Here is a 19,334-nt window from a genome sequence, read left to right on the forward strand (position 1 = left end):
CCTGGTGGAGGGCTATCCGCCTGCCATAATCCCTGGTGGAGGGTTACCCAACTGCCAAGGCCCCTGGTGGAGGGCTACCCGCCTGCCATTGTCCCTGGTGGAGGGCTGCCCGCCTGTCATTGTCCTTGGTGGAGGGCTACCCGCCTGCCATTGTCACTGGTGGAGGGCTGCCCGCCATCCATTGTCCCTGGTGCATTACTACTTGCCTGCCATTGTCCCTGGTGGAGGGCTACCCGTTTTTTACTGTCCCTGGTGGAAGGCTACATGCCTGCCATTGTTCCTGGTGGAAGGCTATTTGCCTGCCATTGTCCCTGGTGGAGGGCTATCCGCCTGCTATTGTCCCTGGTGGAGGACTACCCGCCTGCCATTGCGCCTGGTGGAGGGCTACCCACCTGCCATTGTCGCTGGTGGAGGGCTACCCCCTTCCATTGCCCCTGGTGGAAGGCTACCCGCCTGCCATTGTCCCTGGTGGAGGGCTTCCCGCCTGCGTTTGTCCCTGGTGGAGGGTTTACCCGCCTGACATTGTCCCTGGTGTAGGGCTACCCGCCTGCTATTGTCCCTGGTGGAGGGCTACCCGCCTGCCATTGCCCATGGTGGAGGGCTACACGCCTGCTTTTGTCCCTGGTGGAGGGCTACCCGCCTGCCATTGCCCCTGGTGTAGGGCTACCCGCCTGCCATTGTCCCTAGTGGAAAGATACCCGACTACCATTGTCCCATGTGGAGGGCTACCCGCCTTCCTAGCCCCTTGTGAAGGGCTACCCGCCTGACATTGTCCCTGGTGGTGGACTACCCGCCTGCCATTGTCCCATGTGGAGGGCTACCCGCCTGCCATTGTCCCTTGTGGAGGGCTACCCGCCTGCCATTGTCCCTGGTGGAGGGCTACCCGCCTGCCATTGTCCCTGTTGGAAGGCTACTTGAATGCCATTGTCCCTGGTGGATAGCTATTTGCCTGCCATTGTCTTTGGTGGAGGGCTATCCGCCTGCCATTGTCCTTGGTGGAGGGCTACCCGCCTGCCATTGTTCCTGGTAGAGGGCTACCCGCCTGCCATTGTCGCTGGTGGAGGGCTACCCGCCTGCCATTGCCCCTGGTGGAGGGCTACCCGTCTGCCATTGTCCCTGCTGGAGGGCTACCCGCCTGCCATTGCCCCTGGTAGAGGGCTACCCGCCTGACATTGTCCCTGGTGTAGGGCTACCCGCCTGCCATTGTCCCTGGTGGAGGGCTACCCGCCTGCCATTGCCCATGGTGGAGGGATACCCGCCTGACATTGTCCCTGGTGGAGGACTACCCGCCTGCCATTGTCCCATGTGGAGGGCTACCCGCCTGCCATTGCCCCTTGTGGAGGGCTACCCGCCTGCCAATGCCCCTGGTAGAGGGCTACCCGCCTGCTATTGCCTGGGTGGAGGGCTACTCGTCTTCCATTGTCCCTGGTGGAGGGCTACCCACCGGCCATTGTCCCTTTTTTTAGTGCTACCCGCCTGCTATTGCCCCTTTGGAGGGCTTACCGCCTGCCATTGCCCCTGGTGGAGCGCTACACGCCTAACACTGCCCCTGGTGGAGGGCTACCCGTCTTCCATTGTCCCTGGTGGAGAGCTACCCGCCTGCCATTGCCCCTTGTGGAGGGCTACCCGCCTGTCATTACCCCGGGTGGAGGGCTACCTGCCTGCCATTGCCCCTGGTGGAGGGCTACCCGCCTGCCATTACCCCTGGCGGAGGGCTACCCGTCTGCCTTTGTCCCTGGTGGAGGGTTACCCGCCTGCCATTGTCCCTTGTGGAGGGCAACCCACCTGCCATTGCCCCTGGTGGAAGGCTACCCGTCTGCCATTATCCCTGGTGGAGGGCTACCAGCCTGCCATTGTCCCTGGTGGAGGGCTACCCGCCTGTCATTACCCCTGGCGGAGGGCTACCTGCCTGCCTTTGTCCCTGGTGGAGGGTTACCCGCCTGCCATTGTCCCTGGTGGAGGGCTACCCGCCTGTCATTACCCCGGGTGGAGGGCTACCTGCCTGCCATTGCCCCTGGTGGAAGTCTACCCGCCTGCCATTGTCCCTGGTGGAGGGCTACCAGCCTGCCATTGTCCCTGGTGGAGGGCTACCCGCCTGTCATTACCCCTGGCGGAGGGCTACCTGCCTGCCTTTGTCCCTGGTGGAGGGTTACCCGCCTGCCATTGTCCCTGGTGGAGGGCTACCCGCCTGTCATTACCCCGGGTGGAGGGCTACCTGCCTGCCATTGCCCCTGGTGGAAGTCTACCCGCCTGCCATTGTCCCTGGTGGAGAGCTACCCGCCTGCCATTGCCCCTTGTGGTGTGGTACCCGACTGCCATTGCCCCTGGTTAAAGGCTACCCGTCTGCCATTGTTTCTGGTGGAGGGATACCCGCCTGCCATTGCCCCTAGTGGAGGTCTACCCGTCTGCCATTTACCCTGGTTGATGGCTACTTGCCTGCCATTGTCCCTGGTGGAGGGCTACCCGCCTGCCATTACCCCTGGCGGAGGGCTACCCGTCTGCCTTTGTCCCTGGTGGAGGGTTACCCGCCTGCCATTGTCCCTTGTGGAGGGCAACCCACCTGCCATTGCCCCTGGTGGAAGGCTACCCGTCTGCCATTATCCCTGGTGGAGGGCTACCAGCCTGCCATTGTCCCTGGTGGAGGGCTACCCGCCTGTCATTACCCCGGGTGGAGGGCTACCTGCCTGCCATTGCCCCTGGTGGAAGTCTACCCGCCTGCCATTGTCCCTGGTGGAGGGCTACCAGCCTGCCATTGTCCCTGGTGCATTACTACTTGCCTGCCATTGTCCCTGGTGGAGGGCTACCCGCCTGCCATTGCCCCTGGTGGAGGGCTACCCGTCTGTCATTTTCCCTGAAAAAGGGCTACCCGCCTGCCATTGTCCCTGGTGGAGGGCTACCTGCCTGTCACTGTCCCTGGTGGAGGGCTACCCACCTGCCATTGTCCCTGGTGGAGGGCAACCCGCCTGCAATTGCCTCTGGTGGAGGGTTACCCGCCTGCCATTGTCCCTTGTGGAGGGCAACCCACCTGCCATTGTCCCTGGTGGAGGCTTACCCGCCTGCCATTGTCCCTGGTAAAGGGCTACCCGCCTGCTATTGCCTCTGGTGGAGGGTTACCCGCTTGACATTGTCCCTTGTGGAGGGCTACCCGCCTGCCATTGCCCCTGGTGTAGGGCTACCCGCCCGCCATTGTCCCTCGTGGAGGGCTACGCGACTGCCATTGTCCCTGGTGGAGGGCAACCCGCCTGCAATTGCCCCTGGTGGTGGGCCACCCGCTTGCCATTGTCCCTGTTGGAGGGCTACCCGCCTGCCATTGTCCCTGGTGGAGGGCTACCCGCCTGCCATTGCCCCTGGTGGCGGGCTGCCCGCCTGCAATTGTCCCTGGTGGAGGGCTACCCGCCTGCCATTGTCCCTGGTGGAGTGCTACCCGCCTGTCATTGTCCCTGGTGGAGGTCTACCCGCCTGCCATTGTCCCTGGTGGAGAGCTACCCGCCTGCCATTGTCCCTGGTGGAGGGCTACCCGCCGGCCATTGTCCCCTGTGGCAGGCTACCCGCCTTTTATTGTCCCTGGTGGAGGGCTACCCGCCTGTCATTGTCCCTGGTAAAGGGCTACCCGCCTGTCAATAGTCCCTGGTGAAGGGCTACCCGCCTGCCATTGCCCCTGGTGCGGGGCCACCCGCCTGCCATTGTCCCTGGTGGAGGGCTACCCGCATTCCATTGTCCCTGGTGGAGGGCTACTTGCCTTCCATTGTCCCTGGTGGAGGGCTACTTGGCTGCCGTTGTCCTTGGTGGCGAACTATCTGCCTGCCATAATCCCTGGTTGAGGGTAACCCGCCTGCCATTGTCCCTGGTGGAGGGCTATTTGCCTGCCATTGTCCCTGGTTGAGGGTTACCGGCAATCTATTGTCCCTAGTGGATGACTACTTGCCTGCCATTGTCCCTGGTGGAAGGCTACCCGCATGCCATTGTCCCTGGTGGAAGGCTACTTGCCTGCCATTGTTCCTGGTGGAGGGCTATTTGCCTGCCATTGTCCCTGGTGGAGGGCTATCCGCCTGCCATTGACCTGGTGGAGGTCTACCCGCGTGCCATTGCCCCTGGTGGAGGGCTACCCGCCTGCCATTGTCGCTGGTGGAGGGCTACCCGCCTTCTATTGCCCCTGGTGGAGGGCTACCCGCCTGCCATTGTTCCTGGTGGAGGGCTTCCCGCCTGCCATTGTCCCTGGTGGAGGGCTACCCGCCTGCCATTGTCCCTGGTTTAGGGCTACCCGCCTGCCATTGTCCCTGGTGGAGGGCTACCCGCCTGCCATTGTCCCTGGTGGAGGGCTACCCGCCTGCCATTGTCCCTGGTGGAGGGCTACCCACCTTTCATTGCCCCTTGTGGAGGGCTACCCGCCTGACATTGTCCCTGGTGGAGGACTATCCGCCTGCCATTGTCCCTGGTGGAGGGCTACCCGCCTGCCATTGTCCCTTGTGGAGGGCTACCCGCTTTCCATTGTCCCTTGTGGAGGGCTACCCGCCTGACATTGTCCCTGGTGGAGGACTACCCGCCTGCCATTGTCCCCGGTGGAGGGCTACCCACCTGCCATTGCCCCTGGTGGAGGACTACCCGCCTGCCATTGTCCCTGGTGGAGGGCTACCCGCCTGACATTGTCCCTGGTGGAGGGCTACCCGCCTGCCAATGTCCCTGGTGGAGGGCTACCCGCCTGCCATTGTCCCTGGTGTAGGGCTACCCGCCTGCCATTGTCCCTGGTGGAGGGCTACGCGCCTGACATTGTCCCTGGTGGAGGACTACCCGCCTGCCATTCTCCCTGGTGGAGGGCTACCCGCCTGCCATTGCCCCTGGTGGAGGACTACCCGCCTTCCATTATCCCTGGTGGAGGGCTACCCGCCTTCCATTGCCCCTTGTGGAGGGCTACCCGCCTGCCATTGTCCCTGGTGGAGGGCTACCTGCCTGCCATTGTCCCTGGTGTAGGGCTATCCGCCTGCCATTGTCCCTGATGGAGGGCTACCCGCCTGCCATTGCCCATGGTGGAGGGCTACCCGCCTGCTATTGTCCCTGGTGGAGGGCTACCCGCCTGCCATTGCCCCTGGTGTAGGGCTACCCGCCTGCCATTGTCCCTGGTGGAGGGCTACCCGCCTGCCATTGTCCCTGGTGGAGGGCTACCCGCCTGCCATTGTCCCTGGTGGAGGGCTACCCGCCTTCCATTGCCTTTTGTGGAGGGCTACCCGCCTGACATTGTCCCTGGTGGAGGACTACCCGCTTGCCCTTGTCCCTGGTTTAGGGCTACTCGCCTGCCATTGTCCCTTGTGGAGGGCTACCCGCCTGCCATTGTCCCTTGTGGAGGGCTACCCGCCTGACATTGTCCCTGGTGGAGGACTACCCGCCTGCCATTGTCCCTGGTGGAGGGCTACCCGCCTTCCATTGCCACTTGTGGAGGGCTACTCGCCTGCTATTGTCCCTGGTGGAGGGCTACCTGCCTGTTATTGCCCCTGTTGTAGGGCTACCCGCCTGCCATTGTCCCTGGTGGAGGTCTACCCGCCTTCCATTGTCCCTGGTGGAGGGCTACCCGCCTGCCATTGCCCATGGTGGAGGGCTACCCACATGCTATTGTCCCTGGTGGAGGGCTACCCGCCTGCCATTGCCCCTGGTGTAGGGCTACCCGCTTGCCATTGTCCCTGGTGGAGGGCTACCCGCCTGCCATTGTCCCATGTGGAGGGCTACCCGCCTGCCATTGCCCCTGGTGGAGGGCTACCCGCCTGTCATTATCCCTGGTGGAGGGATACCCACCTTCCATTGCCCCTTGTGGAGGGCTACCCACCTGTTATTGCACCTGGTTAGGGCTACCCGTCTGCCATTATCCCTGGTGGAGGCCTACCCGCCTGCTATTGTCCCTGGTGGAGGGCTACCCGTCTGTCATTATCCCTGGTGGAGGGCTACCCGCCTGCCATTGCCCCTGGTGGAGGGCTACCCGCCTGCCATTGTCCCTGGTGGAAGGCTACCAGCCTGCCATTGTCCCTGGTGGAGGGCTACCCGCCTGCCATTGTCCCTGGTGGAGGGCTACCTGCCTGCCATTGCCTCTGGTGGAGGGCTTCCGCCTGTCATTTTCCCTGAAGGAGGGCTACCCGCCTGCCATTGTCCCTGGTGGAGGGATACCTGCCTGTCATTGTTCCTGGTGGAGGGCTACCTGCCTGCCATTGCCCCTGGTGGTGGGCTACCCGCTTGTAATTGTCCCTTGTGGAGGGCTACCCGCCTGCCATTGCCCCTGGTTTAGGGCTACCCGCCTGCCATTGTCCCTGGTGGAGGGCTACCCGCCTGCCATTGTTTCTGGTGGAAGGTTACCCGCCTTTCATTGTCCCTGGTGGAGGGCTACCCACCTGCCATTGTCTCTGGTGGAGGGCTACCTGCCTGTAATTGTCCCTGGTGGAGGGCTACCCGCCGGTCATTGTCCCTGGTGGAGGGTTACCTGCTTGTCATTGTCCCTGGTGGAGGGTCACCCGCCTGTCATTGTCCCTGGTTGAGGGCTACCTGCCTTTTATTGTCCCTGGTGGAGGGCTACCCGCCTGTCATTGTCCCTGGTAAAGGGCTACCCGCCTGTCATTGTTCCTGGTGGAGGGCTACCCGCCTGCCATTGCCCCTGGTGCGGGGCCACCCGCCTGCCATTGTCCCTGGTGGAGGGCTACCCGCCTGCCATTGTCCCTGGTGGTGGGCTACTAGCCTGCCATTGTCCCTGGTGGAGGGCTACCTGCCTGTTATTGTCCCTGGTAAAGGGCTACCCGCCTGTCATTGTCCCTGGTGTAGGGCTACCCGCCTGCCATTGCCCCTGGTGCGGGGCCACCCGCCTGCCATTGTCCCTGGTGGAGGGCTACCCGCCTGCCATTGTCCCTGGTGGAGGGCTACCAGCCTGCCATTGTCCCCGGTGGAGGGCTACCTGCCTGTCATTGTCCTTGGTGGAGGGCTACCCGCCTGTCATTGTCCCTGGTGGAGGGCTACCCACCTGCCATTGTCCGTGGTGGAGGGCTACCTGCCTGTCATTGCCCCTGGTGGTGGGCCACCCGCTTGCCATTGTCCCTGTTGGAGGGCTACCCGCCTGCCATTGTCCCTGGTGGAGGGCTACCCGCCTGCCATTGCCCCTGGTGGCGGGCTGCCCGCCTGCAATAGTCCCTGGTGGAGGGCTACCCGCCTGCCATTGTCCCTGGTGGAGTGCTACCCGCCTGTCATTGTCCCTGGTGGAGGTCTACCCGCCTGCCATTGTCCCTGGTGGAGAGCTACCCGCCTGCCATTGTCCCTGGTGGAGGGCTACCCGCCGGCCATTGACCCCTGTGGCAGGCTACCCGCCTTTTATTGTCCCTGGTGGAGGGCTACCCGCCTGTCATTGTCCCTGGTAAAGGGCTACCCGCCTGTCAATAGTCCCTGGTGAAGGGCTACCCGCCTGCCATTGCCCCTGGTGCGGGGCCACCCGCCTGCCATTGTCCCTGGTGGAGGGCTACCCGCATTCCATTGTCCCTGGTGGAGGGCTACTTGCCTTCCATTGTCCCTGGTGGAGGGCTACTTGGCTGCCGTTGTCCTTGGTGGCGAACTATCTGCCTGCCATAATCCCTGGTTGAGGGTAACCCGCCTGCCATTGTCCCTGGTGGAGGGCTATTTGCCTGCCATTGTCCCTGGTTGAGGGTTACCGGCAATCTATTGTCCCTAGTGGATGACTACTTGCCTGCCATTGTCCCTGGTGGAAGGCTACCCGCATGCCATTGTCCCTGGTGGAAGGCTACTTGCCTGCCATTGTTCCTGGTGGAGGGCTATTTGCCTGCCATTGTCCCTGGTGGAGGGCTATCCGCCTGCCATTGACCTGGTGGAGGTCTACCCGCGTGCCATTGCCCCTGGTGGAGGGCTACCCGCCTGCCATTGTCGCTGGTGGAGGGCTACCCGCCTTCTATTGCCCCTGGTGGAGGGCTACCCGCCTGCCATTGTTCCTGGTGGAGGGCTTCCCGCCTGCCATTGTCCCTGGTGGAGGGCTACCCGCCTGCCATTGTCCCTGGTTTAGGGCTACCCGCCTGCCATTGTCCCTGGTGGAGGGCTACCCGCCTGCCATTGTCCCTGGTGGAGGGCTACCCGCCTGCCATTGTCCCTGGTGGAGGGCTACCCACCTTTCATTGCCCCTTGTGGAGGGCTACCCGCCTGACATTGTCCCTGGTGGAGGACTATCCGCCTGCCATTGTCCCTGGTGGAGGGCTACCCGCCTGCCATTGTCCCTTGTGGAGGGCTACCCGCTTTCCATTGTCCCTTGTGGAGGGCTACCCGCCTGACATTGTCCCTGGTGGAGGACTACCCGCCTGCCATTGTCCCCGGTGGAGGGCTACCCACCTGCCATTGCCCCTGGTGGAGGACTACCCGCCTGCCATTGTCCCTGGTGGAGGGCTACCCGCCTGACATTGTCCCTGGTGGAGGGCTACCCGCCTGCCAATGTCCCTGGTGGAGGGCTACCCGCCTGCCATTGTCCCTGGTGTAGGGCTACCCGCCTGCCATTGTCCCTGGTGGAGGGCTACGCGCCTGACATTGTCCCTGGTGGAGGACTACCCGCCTGCCATTGTCCCTGGTGGAGGGCTACCCGCCTGCCATTGCCCCTGGTGGAGGACTACCCGCCTTCCATTATCCCTGGTGGAGGGCTACCCGCCTTCCATTGCCCCTTGTGGAGGGCTACCCGCCTGCCATTGTCCCTGGTGGAGGGCTACCTGCCTGCCATTGTCCCTGGTGTAGGGCTATCCGCCTGCCATTGTCCCTGATGGAGGGCTACCCGCCTGCCATTGCCCATGGTGGAGGGCTACCCGCCTGCTATTGTCCCTGGTGGAGGGCTACCCGCCTGCCATTGCCCCTGGTGTAGGGCTACCCGCCTGCCATTGTCCCTGGTGGAGGGCTACCCGCCTGCCATTGTCCCTGGTGGAGGGCTACCCGCCTGCCATTGTCCCTGGTGGAGGGCTACCCGCCTTCCATTGCCTTTTGTGGAGGGCTACCCGCCTGACATTGTCCCTGGTGGAGGACTACCCGCCTGCCCTTGTCCCTGGTTTAGGGCTACTCGCCTGCCATTGTCCCTTGTGGAGGGCTACCCGCCTGCCATTGTCCCTTGTGGAGGGCTACCCGCCTGACATTGTCCCTGGTGGAGGACTACCCGCCTGCCATTGTCCCTGGTGGAGGGCTACCCGCCTTCCATTGCCCCTTGTGGAGGGCTACTCGCCTGCTATTGTCCCTGGTGGAGGGCTACCTGCCTGTTATTGCCCCTGTTGTAGGGCTACCCGCCTGCCATTGTCCCTGGTGGAGGTCTACCCGCCTTCCATTGTCCCTGGTGGAGGGCTACCCGCCTGCCATTGCCCATGGTGGAGGGCTACCCACCTGCTATTGTCCCTGGTGGAGGGCTACCCGCCTGCCATTGCCCCTGGTGTAGGGCTACCCGCTTGCCATTGTCCCTGGTGGAGGGCTACCCGCCTGCCATTGTCCCATGTGGAGGGCTACCCGCCTGCCATTGCCCCTGGTGGAGGGCTACCCGCCTGTCATTATCCCTGGTGGAGGGATACCCACCTTCCATTGCCCCTTGTGGAGGGCTACCCACCTGTTATTGCACCTGGTTAGGGCTACCCGTCTGCCATTATCCCTGGTGGAGGCCTACCCGCCTGCTATTGTCCCTGGTGGAGGGCTACCCGTCTGTCATTATCCCTGGTGGAGGGCTACCCGCCTGCCATTGCCCCTGGTGGAGGGCTACCCGCCTGCCATTGTCCCTGGTGGAGGGCTACCAGCCTGCCATTGTCCCTGGTGGAGGGCTACCCGCCTGCCATTGTCCCTGGTGGAGGGCTACCTGCCTGCCATTGCCTCTGGTGGAGGGCTTCCGCCTGTCATTTTCCCTGAAGGAGGGCTACCCGCCTGCCATTGTCCCTGGTGGAGGGATACCTGCCTGTCATTGTTCCTGGTGGAGGGCTACCTGCCTGCCATTGCCCCTGGTGGTGGGCTACCCGCTTGTAATTGTCCCTTGTGGAGGGCTACCCGCCTGCCATTGCCCCTGGTTTAGGGCTACCCGCCTGCCATTGTCCCTGGTGGAGGGCTACCCGCCTGCCATTGTTTCTGGTGGAAGGTTACCCGCCTTTCATTGTCCCTGGTGGAGGGCTACCCACCTGCCATTGTCTCTGGTGGAGGGCTACCTGCCTGTAATTGTCCCTGGTGGAGGGCTACCCGCCGGTCATTGTCCCTGGTGGAGGGTTACCTGCTTGTCATTGTCCCTGGTGGAGGGTCACCCGCCTGTCATTGTCCCTGGTTGAGGGCTACCTGCCTTTTATTGTCCCTGGTGGAGGGCTACCCGCCTGTCATTGTCCCTGGTAAAGGGCTACCCGCCTGTCATTGTTCCTGGTGGAGGGCTACCCGCCTGCCATTGCCCCTGGTGCGGGGCCACCCGCCTGCCATTGTCCCTGGTGGAGGGCTACCCGCCTGCCATTGTCCCTGGTGGTGGGCTACTAGCCTGCCATTGTCCCTGGTGGAGGGCTACCTGCCTGTCATTGTCCCTGGTAAAGGGCTACCCGCCTGTCATTGTCCCTGGTGTAGGGCTACCCGCCTGCCATTGCCCCTGGTGCGGGGCCACCCGCCTGCCATTGTCCCTGGTGGAGGGCTACCCGCCTGCCATTGTCCCTGGTGGAGGGCTACCAGCCTGCCATTGTCCCTGGTGGAGGGCTACCTGCCTGTCATTGTCCTTGGTGGAGGGCTACCCGCCTGTCATTGTCCCTGGTGGAGGGCTACCCACCTGCCATTGTCCGTGGTGGAGGGCTACCTGCCTGTCATTGTCCCTGGTGGAGGGCTACCTGCCTGTCATTTTCCGTGGTGGAGGGCTACCCGCCTGTCATTGTCCCTGGTGGAGGGCTACCTCCCTTTCATTGTCCGTGGTGGAGGGCTACCCGCCTGTAATTGTCCCAGGTGGAGGGCTACCTGCCTGTCATTGTCCGTGGTGGAGGGCTACCCGCCTGTCATTGTCCCTGGTGGAGGGCTACCTGCCTGTCATTGTCCGTGGTGGAGGGCTACCCGCCTGTCATTGTCCCTGGTGGAGGGCTACCTGCCTGTCATTGTCCCTGGTGGAGGGCTACCTGCCTGTCATTGTCCCTGGTGGAGGGCTACCCGCCTGTCATTGTCCCTGGTGGAGGGCTACCTGCCTGTCATTGTCCCTGGTGGAGGGCTACCTGCCTGTCATTGTCCCTGGTGGAGGGCTACCCGCCTGTCATTGTCCCTGGTTGAGGGCTACCTGCCTGTCATTGTCCCTGGTGGAGTGCTACCCGCCTGTCATTGCCCCTGGTGGAGGGCTACCCACCTATCATTGCCCCTGGTGGCGGGCTACCCGCCTGTCATTGTCCCTGGTGGCGGGCCACCCACCTGCTAACTTTCGCGCGCGGGCCCGACGCCACTCATGAAGTTGGCTGCCATGACGTCTTCACCACGTGTTCAAGTGACGACTGCAGTAGAGACAATTCTGGAGGGATGAGACAGCTAGGAAGCCAGCGGGTATAACTGGGGGACCCTGGCAGTACAGCAGCACACAGCACCAGACTGCAGGAAGCTGCCGGCCACCGCCCGAGAGAGGACATGCTCCGTCATGGGTGACTACAAGGACCCTGAGCCACCTCCGTCCAGGACGAGTGCAGCAGCAGGAGCGAGTACCCGGAGTGCAGCTGCGACGAGTAGCGACTCGTGCGAGTGGCATGAACAAGACAACAGTGCAGTACGATAAGACTTAGAGGAACTTGGCAACTGAGAAGTCAAGGAAACTGAAACCGAATTTGTAAGCAAACGAAGGCTGTAACAAATGGATTGCTACAGGATTCTGTTGGTGATGATTAAAGTCTGATTTATGTGAGCTTCAACGTCAAACTGTAAGGCATTTGTGTACTTAATATCGGCAAGCACTAGCTGTGGGTGGCGTAGTGCGAGTAACAAATTAACTGACAGTTTTTCCGAGGAGTCGTGTTCGTTAGTTTGTGGAACACGAGTGACTTGAACTACCTTGCAGCTCGTGGTGCGAGTCGGTGGCTAGGCGAGACGAGTGCCTGTGCCAGTAGTGCGACGAGTGGACCAGCCAGCCAGCTGCACTCGCTCTACGCGGCTCCACTGTAGCGAGGCCGGAACAGAAGGCGAGTGCCTGTGCCAGTAGTGCGACGAGTGGACCAGCCAGCCAGCTGCACTCGCTCTACGCGGCTCCACTGTAGCGAGGCCGGAACAGAAGGCGAGTGCCTGTGCCAGTAGTGCGACGAGTGGACCAGCCAGCCAGCTGCACTCGCTCTATGCGGCTCCACTGTAGCGAGGCCGGAACAGAAGGCGAGTGCCTGTGCCAGTAGTGCGACGAGTGGACCAGCCAGCCAGCTGCACTCGCTCTACGCGGCTCCACTGTAGCGAGGCCGGAACAGAAGGCGAGTGCCTGTGCCAGTAGTGCGACGAGTGGACCAGCCAGCCATCTGCACTCGCTCTACGCGGCTCCACTGTAGCGAGGCCGGAACAGAAGGCGAGTGCCTGTGCCAGTAGTGCGACGAGTGGACCAGCCAGCCAGCTGCACTCGCTCTACGCGGCTCCACTGTAGCGAAGCCGGAACAGAAGGCGAGTGCCTGTGCCAGTAGTGCGACGAGTGGACCAGCCAGCCATCTGCACTCGCTCTACGCGGCTCCACTGTAGCGAGGCCGGAACAGAAGGCGAGTGCCTGTGCCAGTAGTGCGACGAGTGGACCAGCCAGCCATCTGCACTCGCTTTACGCGGCTCCACTGTAGCGAGGCCGGAACAGAAGGCGAGTGCCTGTGCCAGTAGTGCGACGAGTGGACCAGCCAGCCAGCTGCACTCGCTCTACGCGGCTCCACTGTAGCGAAGCCGGAACAGAAGGCGAGTGCCTGTGCCAGTAGTGCGACGAGTGGACCAGCCAGCCATCTGCACTCGCTCTACGCGGCTCCACTGTAGCGAGGCCGGAACAGAAGGCGAGTGCCTGTGCCAGTAGTGCGACGAGTGGACCAGCCAGCCATCTGCACTCGCTCTACGCGGCTCCACTGTAGCGAGGCCGGAACAGAAGGCGAGTGCCTGTGCCAGTAGTGCGACGAGTGGACCAGCCAGCCAGCTGCACTCGCTCTACGCGGCTCCACTGTAGCGAGGCCGGAACAGAAGGCGAGTGCCTGTGCCAGTAGTGCGACGAGTGGACCAGCCAGCCAGCTGCACACGCTCTACGCGGCTCCACTGTAGCGAGGCCGGAACAGAAGGCGAGTGCCTGTGCCAGTAGTGCGACGAGTGGACCAGCCAGCCAGCTGCACACGCTCTACGCGGCTCCACTGTAGCGAGGCCGGAACAGAAGGCGAGTGCCTGTGCCAGTAGTGCGACGAGTGGACCAGCCAGCCAGCTGCACTCGCTCTACGCGGCTCCACTGTAGCGAGGCCGGAACAGAAGGCGAGTGCCTGTGCCAGTAGTGCGACGAGTGGACCAGCCAGCCAGCTGCACACGCTCTACGCGGCTCCACTGTAGCGAGGCCGGAACAGAAGGCGAGTGCCTGTGCCAGTAGTGCGACGAGTGGACCAGCCAGCCAGCTGCACACGCTCTACGCGGCTCCACTGTAGCGAGGCCGGAACAGAAGGCGAGTGCCTGTGCCAGTAGTGCGACGAGTGGACCAGCCAGCCAGCTGCACTCGCTCTACGCGGCTCCACTGTAGCGAGGCCGGAACAGAAGGCGAGTGCCTGTGCCAGTAGTGCGACGAGTGGACCAGCCAGCCAGCTGCACACGCTCTACGCGGCTCCACTGTAGCGAGGCCGGAACAGAAGGCGAGTGCCTGTGCCAGTAGTGCGACGAGTGGACCAGCCAGCCAGCTGCACACGCTCTACGCGGCTCCACTGTAGCGAGGCCGGAACAGAAGGCGAGTGCCTGTGCCAGTAGTGCGACGAGTGGACCAGCCAGCCAGCTGCACTCGCTCTACGCGGCTCCACTGTAGCGAGGCCGGAATAGAAGGCGAGTGCCTGTGCCAGTAGTGCGACGAGTGGACCAGCCAGCCAGCTGCACACGCTCTACGCGGCTCCACTGTAGCGAGGCCGGAACAGAAGGCGAGTGCCTGTGCCAGTAGTGCGACGAGTGGACCAGCCAGCCAGCTGCACACGCTCTACGCGGCTCCACTGTAGCGAGGCCGGAACAGAAGGCGAGTGCCTGTGCCAGTAGTGCGACGAGTGGACCAGCCAGCCAGCTGCACACGCTCTACGCGGCTCCACTGTAGCGAGGCCGGAACAGAAGGCGAGTGCCTGTGCCAGTAGTGCGACGAGTGGACCAGCCAGCCAGCTGCACACGCTCTACGCGGCTCCACTGTAGCGAGGCCGGAACAGAAGGCGAGTGCCTGTGCCAGTAGTGCGACGAGTGGACCAGCCAGCCAGCTGCACACGCTCTACGCGGCTCCACTGTAGCGAGGCCGGAACAGAAGGCGAGTGCCTGTGCCAGTAGTGCGACGAGTGGACCAGCCAGCCAGCTGCACACGCTCTACGCGGCTCCACTGTAGCGAGGCCGGAACAGAAGGCGAGTGCCTGTGCCAGTAGTGCGACGAGTGGACCAGCCAGCCAGCTGCACACGCTCTACGCGGCTCCACTGTAGCGAGGCCGGAACAGAAGGCGAGTGCCTGTGCCAGTAGTGCGACGAGTGGACCAGCCAGCCAGCTGCACACGCTCTACGCGGCTCCACTGTAGCGAAGCCGGAACAGAAGGCGAGTGCCTGTGCCAGTAGTGCGACGAGTGGACCAGCCAGCCAGCTGCACACGCTCTACGCGGCTCCACTGTAGCGAGGCCGGAACAGAAGGCGAGTGCCTGTGCCAGTAGTGCGACGAGTGGACCAGCCAGCCAGCTGCACACGCTCTACGCGGCTCCACTGTAGCGAGGCCGGAACAGAAGGCGAGTGCCTGTGCCAGTAGTGCGACGAGTGGACCAGCCAGCCAGCTGCACTCGCTCTACGCGGCTCCACTGTAGCGAGGCCGGAACAGAAGGCGAGTGCCTGTGCCAGTAGTGCGACGAGTGGACCAGCCAGCCAGCTGCACTCGCTCTACGCGGCTCCACTGTAGTGAGGCCGGAACAGAAGGCGAGTGCCTGTTCCAGTAGTGCGACGAGTGGACCAGCCAGCCAGCTGCACTCGCTCTACGCGGCTCCACTGTAGCGAGGCCGGAACAGAAGGCGAGTGCCTGTGCCAGTAGTGCGACGAGTGGACCAGCCAGCCAGCTGCACACGCTCTACGCGGCTCCACTGTAGCGAGGCCGGAACAGAAGGCGAGTGCCTGTGCCAGTAGTGCGACGAGTGGACCAGCCAGCCAGCTGCACACGCTCTACGCGGCTCCACTGTAGCGAGGCCGGAACAGAAGGCGAGTGCCTGTGCCAGTAGTGCGACGAGTGGACCAGCCAGCCAGCTGCACTCGCTCTACGCGGCTCCACTGTAGCGAGGCCGGAACAGAAGGCGAGTGCCTGTGCCAGTAGTGCGACGAGTGGACCAGCCAGCCAGCTGCACTCGCTCTACGCGGCTCCACTGTAGCGAGGCCGGAACAGAAGGCGAGTGCCTGTGCCAGTAGTGCGACGAGTGGACCAGCCAGCCAGCTGCACTCGCTCTACGCGGCTCCACTGTAGCGAGGCCGGAACAGAAGGCGAGTGCCTGTGCCAGTAGTGCGACGAGTGGACCAGCCAGCCAGCTGCACACGCTCTACGCGGCTCCACTGTAGCGAGGCCGGAACAGAAGGCGAGTGCCTGTGCCAGTAGTGCGACGAGTGGACCAGCCAGCCAGCTGCACACGCTCTACGCGGCTCCACTGTAGCGAGGCCGGAACAGAAGGCGAGTGCCTGTGCCAGTAGTGCGACGAGTGGACCAGCCAGCCAGCTGCACACGCTCTACGCGGCTCCACTGTAGCGAGGCCGGAACAGAAGGCGAGTGCCTGTGCCAGTAGTGCGACGAGTGGACCAGCCAGCCAGCTGCACACGCTCTACGCGGCTCCACTGTAGCGAGGCCGGAACAGAAGGCGAGTGCCTGTGCCAGTAGTGCGACGAGTGGACCAGCCAGCCAGCTGCACACGCTCTACGCGGCTCCACTGTAGCGAGGCCGGAACAGAAGGCGAGTGCCTGTGCCAGTAGTGCGACGAGTGGACCAGCCAGCCAGCTGCACACGCTCTACGCGGCTCCACTGTAGCGAGGCCGGAACAGAAGGCGAGTGCCTGTGCCAGTAGTGCGACGAGTGGACCAGCCAGCCAGCTGCACACGCTCTACGCGGCTCCACTGTAGCGAGGCCGGAACAGAAGGCGAGTGCCTGTGCCAGTAGTGCGACGAGTGGACCAGCCAGCCAGCTGCACACGCTCTACGCGGCTCCACTGTAGCGAGGCCGGAACAGAAGGCGAGTGCCTGTGCCAGTAGTGCGACGAGTGGACCAGCCAGCCAGCTGCACACGCTCTACGCGGCTCCACTGTAGCGAGGCCGGAACAGAAGGCGAGTGCCTGTGCCAGTAGTGCGACGAGTGGACCAGCCAGCCAGCTGCACACGCTCTACGCGGCTCCACTGTAGCGAGGCCGGAACAGAAGGCGAGTGCCTGTGCCAGTAGTGCGACGAGTGGACCAGCCAGCCAGCTGCACACGCTCTACGCGGCTCCACTGTAGCGAGGCCGGAACAGAAGGCGAGTGCCTGTGCCAGTAGTGCGACGAGTGGACCAGCCAGCCAGCTGCACACGCTCTACGCGGCTCCACTGTAGCGAGGCCGGAACAGAAGGCGAGTGCCTGTGCCAGTAGTGCGACGAGTGGACCAGCCAGCCAGCTGCACACGCTCTACGCGGCTCCACTGTAGCGAGGCCGGAACAGAAGGCGAGTGCCTGTGCCAGTAGTGCGACGAGTGGACCAGCCAGCCAGCTGCACACGCTCTACGCGGCTCCACTGTAGCGAGGCCGGAACAGAAGGCGAGTGCCTGTGCCAGTAGTGCGACGAGTGGACCAGCCAGCCAGCTGCACACGCTCTACGCGGCTCCACTGTAGCGAGGCCGGAACAGAAGGCGAGTGCCTGTGCCAGTAGTGCGACGAGTGGACCAGCCAGCCAGCTGCACACGCTCTACGCGGCTCCACTGTAGTGAGGCCGGAACAGAAGGCGAGTGACTCTCGTTTAGAACGCCCAATTGCGAGCGGGTTTTAACACAGTATTACCCGAGGAAGAAAAACCATGTTGTAATATTTTGCATTTGTAGAGACTGTGGAACTGCAAATAATTCTGCAAAGCTAATATAAATGCATGACAAATGTTAATGTAATAAATTCTTTGTGATAAAAGTATTTGGTAAGAATTTACATACATCAAGTTCTGTCTAAATGAATTTTCCGTTTAACTGTAATTAATTTTAATCTTCAGGAAATGAGTTGTAAAGTTTTTTATTAATGTTCGACAAATGTGTTGCAAAGTAATTATTTACATTTACATATAGTATTGTAATTTTAATAGAATTTATATTTAATCTTATATTTACAGCTTAATAATTAAGTATAATTTTTGGTTTCACTGAAAATTATTTCGTTAATGAGTACGACTGCCCTATATAATTTCTTTGTGCATATTGATGTTATTGTTTTACTAGACAATCATGAAGTATGACTCGCGCGTGGCTCCCGCCAGTGCTAGTGCATCTCCAGAGGGAGGAGGATGCTGGGTCCAGGAGATGGTTCGAGAGCTTGGCTCTTCCTCCGGCGCAAGTCCGTCGCTGAACTCAGCCACAGGTTCACATCCTCCTGATGTGAAGTACAGCCGCCACCTCTTCTTGCTTGTAGTCAGTGCCAGCGAACAGTCAACCATATCTCATATTGTTAAATCATCATTTGTATAGTATTTTTATAGTTTGCATATTCCCGCTCCGGTTGGGCTTACAAATGTTTAAGGCAGTAATTTAACCATTCGATATTCTAGTTAAATTTTAATGTTAGTTTTATGTGAAATCTTGATTATGAGATGTCTTAATTGGTCAAAGAAAAATGTAAATTTGTGTTACCGTTACAATTAATTTTCTTTTTGTAATCGATTGTTTTGACGGCCGGTGCCCCAGTAACTTTGCTCTGTGTAATTTTTTAATTCTTGAAACTAAGTATTTTTTTATTATTTATTCATTTATCGGTTCTCTAACACTGTTAAAATACGTAGTTCCATCTGTGATCTGTAGTAAACAACACTGTTAAGCAAAAAAAAAATAGGATAATGTACCAAACCACTATTGAAATAAATAATGAAAACTATAATGCCAAGTAAACAGGGTAAGCTTTGAAGTAAACCACCTTTTATTTATTAACTGACTTCTCAGGCCATCTGGCATGGCTAGGGTAGCAGAAGCTACACCGGCTGATCGACAGCACTGGTACATGATACAAGATGTTCCTGCATGTTGTCGCAGCAGGGAACCGACCCCACTAATGGATGATTGTTGGAGCAGCCCATGCTTGAATCCAACATACCATAAAAAAATCACATAAATTTATCAAAAAGCATAGTTCTCGTAAGTCTCAGCAGGTCTGTATGGTGTGAGAGGTATGCTTAGAAATGTTCCAGCAACTTGAGAGCCTTACATGAATAATCTCTCAAGCAAGGACTAAGTATCACCACTAATGACCTTGATGATTAGAGATAAGGTGGCGAGGACTGCCAACATCACGACTCACACTCAAGAATGTCTGAGAGCATTAGACTGTCACAACAGGAGATTCGATAATTCGCTAGATCGTGGCGCCAACACATGCACAGGCAGTAGACATGACTAGCCAACACAGCTAAACTGTTCGGCAATACTTGACATGGTAAAAGCTATAATTTTGTAAGGAAATAAATAAAACACCTGCTATTGCTCGTTTCCTTGTTGATCTTCCTGTTTCTCTGCCTGCATGTAGGACAGTCCCACTGGATGTGTCCTGGTCCACTGCACACGAAGCACCGCGGGCGTTTGTTGATCTTCCTGTTTCTCTGCCTGCGTGTAGGACAGTCCCACTGGATGTGTCCTGGTCCACTGCAGACGAAGCACCGCGGGCGTTTGTTGATCTTCCTGTTTCTCTGCCTGCGTGTAGGACAGTCCCACTGGATGTGTCCTGGTCCACTGCAGACGAAGCACCGCGGGCGTTTGTTGATCTTCCTGTTTCTCTGCCTGCGTGTAGGACAGTCCCACTGGATGTGTCCTGGTCCACTGCAGACGAAGCAACGCGGGCGTTTCTTGATCTTCCTGTTTCTCTGCCTGCGTGTAGGACAGTCCCACTGGATGTGTCCTGGTCCACTGCAGACGAAGCACCGCGGGCGTTTGTTGATCTTCCTGTTTCTCTGCCTGCGTGTAGGACAGTCCCA

At 60.8% G+C, this 19,334-nt stretch overlaps 1 protein-coding gene across 1 annotated transcript in view; it reads left to right on the forward strand.

Annotated features, from left to right (window-relative positions):
- The window catches only part of LOC134534393 (putative uncharacterized protein ENSP00000383309), a 79,836-nt gene extending 65,039 nt beyond the window's left edge, over window positions 1-14,797 (forward strand). The window contains exons 6-8 of the mRNA XM_063372858.1: window positions 11,544-11,737; window positions 12,811-12,882; window positions 14,651-14,797. Coding sequence (XP_063228928.1) covers window positions 11,544-11,737; window positions 12,811-12,882; window positions 14,651-14,797 — 413 coding nt within the window. The remainder of the gene's footprint in view (window positions 1-11,543; window positions 11,738-12,810; window positions 12,883-14,650) is intronic.
- The last annotated feature ends 4,537 nt before the right edge of the window (window positions 14,798-19,334 follow it).

The sequence above is a fragment of the Bacillus rossius genome, chromosome 7, assembly GCF_032445375.1.
Source record: "Bacillus rossius redtenbacheri isolate Brsri chromosome 7, Brsri_v3, whole genome shotgun sequence".
NCBI classification, from domain to species: domain Eukaryota; kingdom Metazoa; phylum Arthropoda; class Insecta; order Phasmatodea; family Bacillidae; genus Bacillus; species Bacillus rossius.